The sequence below is a fragment of the Protomyctophum bolini genome, assembly GCF_963924005.1.
Source record: "Protomyctophum bolini genome assembly, chromosome: 23".
Taxonomy (NCBI): domain Eukaryota; kingdom Metazoa; phylum Chordata; class Actinopteri; order Myctophiformes; family Myctophidae; genus Protomyctophum; species Protomyctophum bolini.
The window spans coordinates 7,133,797-7,136,296 of NC_137884.1; the positions used below are offsets into that span (position 1 = coordinate 7,133,797).

The following is a 2,500-nucleotide window of genomic DNA, read 5'->3' on the forward strand; positions in this document are numbered from 1 at the left end:
CGTTTCACCCTGTCTGAACCACTTGGTTTTCTAAATTCAACATTTCTGCTCAGAATGGTTGAAGAGCAACAGCTGCAGCACTAGAGAAATAGAGAGAGATAGAGAGATAAAGAACTAGAGCTAATTCTTTCTATTTCTTACTATGTCAGAGGGTCGCCGATTTTGGACAGTGCTCACTGAGGGAGTACCCCGTCATCAGCTTCAGTTCCGCTGTGTTCCAATTCAAATCTTGTCCGCTCATTTATTCATTTAATGACTTCCCACGTCAACTGTATAGCCTGCATGTGATCGCTCTCCTGATTGGAAGAAATTGGCATTACAGCATACAAATGGAACCAAATCCATTCGGCTCCATGTGTATACTTAGTTAGAGACTTGTGAGGGTCCATTTAGAAGCCCCTCAGGGAACCATGAGAGTCCCTGGACCCCACTTTGAGAAGCACCGCTCTAGTTACATAACAATCATTACCATGGGCAATATAGAGCTATTGGACGCGGTTATCGGATGCAGTTTCCTTGCCAAGCCGCCCCCCCCAGAGCGCTGTGACAACATGCGTACTGACAGCAGCTATACGGCAGTGACCGTCTTACAGTATGGAGGCTTGGACAACAGCATGGCAGAGTGTCTGAGGATTAGTTCAGCGGTTCAGCCCAGAGGGGCCCTCCCTCGCTATAGGGCCCTGCAGCCGGACAGCAACTGGGGACCAGCTGTTAGCTCGCGTCCATTCTCCGGTCTGCTGTGACGAGAGTTGACGCCGCCACACTGAGATGGAATTTGACCGCCGGGCCAAGTCCACTTCCCAGCCAAAGAAAAACAGGACAAAGCCCTTGTCCTCCTCCTAGTGTCGTCGGGGGGATTTCACCAATAAAGTAATTCACTTCGGGGGTATCTTCTGATCTCGCCTGGAATACAAATCTTATGACTGCTCGAGTTGTTCCCTGTTCTACGTGCAGTGACAATGGTGTGTGACAGAGTGACAATGGCCACTCGTGGTTTCATAGCCTTACCTTACCAATCAACTTGTATTCCCCAAATTAAACTAATATATCGTCTCTGTCGGGTGGAAACGTCATATGTCCAACTGCCTTGTGTGACACTGGAAATGGCAGCGTTAGTTTACAAAAAAAATAGGGAGGGAACCAGTCATTCTAAGGGTGGCTATAAGAAACCAGGCCTGGGATTCGCTGCGTCATCATGAGACATCCCTTAGTGGAGAAGAACCAATCCCAGTGGCGAACGACCAAAACACAAGCCTCACTGTAATGCTTAATTCACCAAAGCACAGCGTTGGGACAAAGAACCGCGTGGCATGTGCGACTTCAAACCCAACCAACTCCTCCCTTTACGTTCACCTGCGTGAGCCCAGGTCAACAGACACCAGGTCAACAGACATGGCAGTGAGTGTGTGGATGTGACTCCTTACCTTGTTGTAGTAATGGAGTTGGACAGAATGCCACTGGCCATCGCTGACGCCTCCCGGGACAAACGGGGACACTGTGGTCTTTGTCTCTCCTGGACAGAGGGATGGACGAAGCCCAGCGGAGACGAGAGAGGGGGCGAGAGAGAGAGAGAAAGGAGATTAGCGTGAGAGGAACAAGAGAGATGGAGGCATGTCAGACACGAGAGAACAAGACGAAGCGATGGACAGAGAGAGAGAGAGAGAGAGCGGAACAGAGGGACAAAATAAAACAGTGAGAGGAGAGTAAATCAACGAGTCATTTCAAAGGGAATGGTATAATATATGCTAGGGGTTCAAGTGCTTAAATGACACTGGTGATAAAACAACTTGAAATAGCCTGGCAATTTTAGAAATGGCATCCGTCTCCTAAATATTCCATATCGTGAAAGGTTACCATAAAAGGGAAAGAGAGTGGGCAAATGGGATGCCACACACGCACGCACAAACACACACACACACACACACACACACACACACACACACACACACACACACACACACACACACACACACACACACACACACACACACACAGGCACATCAACACAGACACATACTGTACGTACGCGCACACACAGTACACATACACGCACACACACACGCACGCACCCCCCCACACACACACACACACACACACACACACACACACACACACACACACACACACATGTACACACACACACACACACACACACACACACACACACACACACACATGCACACACACATGCACACAAACAAACATGCATGCACGTGTGCACACACACACAAAAACACACAATACACACAGAGTGCTCATAAATCAAGCTGTGGAGAAAGCCAGAGTTAGCTGCAGTATCAATGCTCTCATTGAGCAGATTGCAGAGCACAATGGCTGAAGCTTTAAGCGGGATTTAGTGAGTGTTTGCCAAGGGCAGAGTTAGCCTGGGCACAAATTCCATGCCCCGCAAACCAGCTAATATCACACAACAACACTGTGTGTGTGTGTGTGTGTGTGTGTGTGTGTGTGTGTGTGTGTGTGTGTGTGTAGCATTTACTAA

The 2,500-nt window shown here is 48.6% G+C and overlaps 1 protein-coding gene across 4 annotated transcripts in view; it reads right to left on the reverse strand.

The window, feature by feature from the left end:
• Positions 1–2,500, reverse strand: part of celsr1a (cadherin EGF LAG seven-pass G-type receptor 1a) — a 123,458-nt gene that overhangs the window by 61,583 nt on the left and 59,375 nt on the right. For all 4 annotated transcript variants that reach the window (XM_080757615.1, XM_080757614.1, XM_080757612.1 and 1 more), the window contains exon 6: positions 1,425–1,513. In XM_080757615.1, coding sequence (XP_080613741.1) covers positions 1,425–1,513 — 89 coding nt within the window. The remainder of the gene's footprint in view (positions 1–1,424; positions 1,514–2,500) is intronic.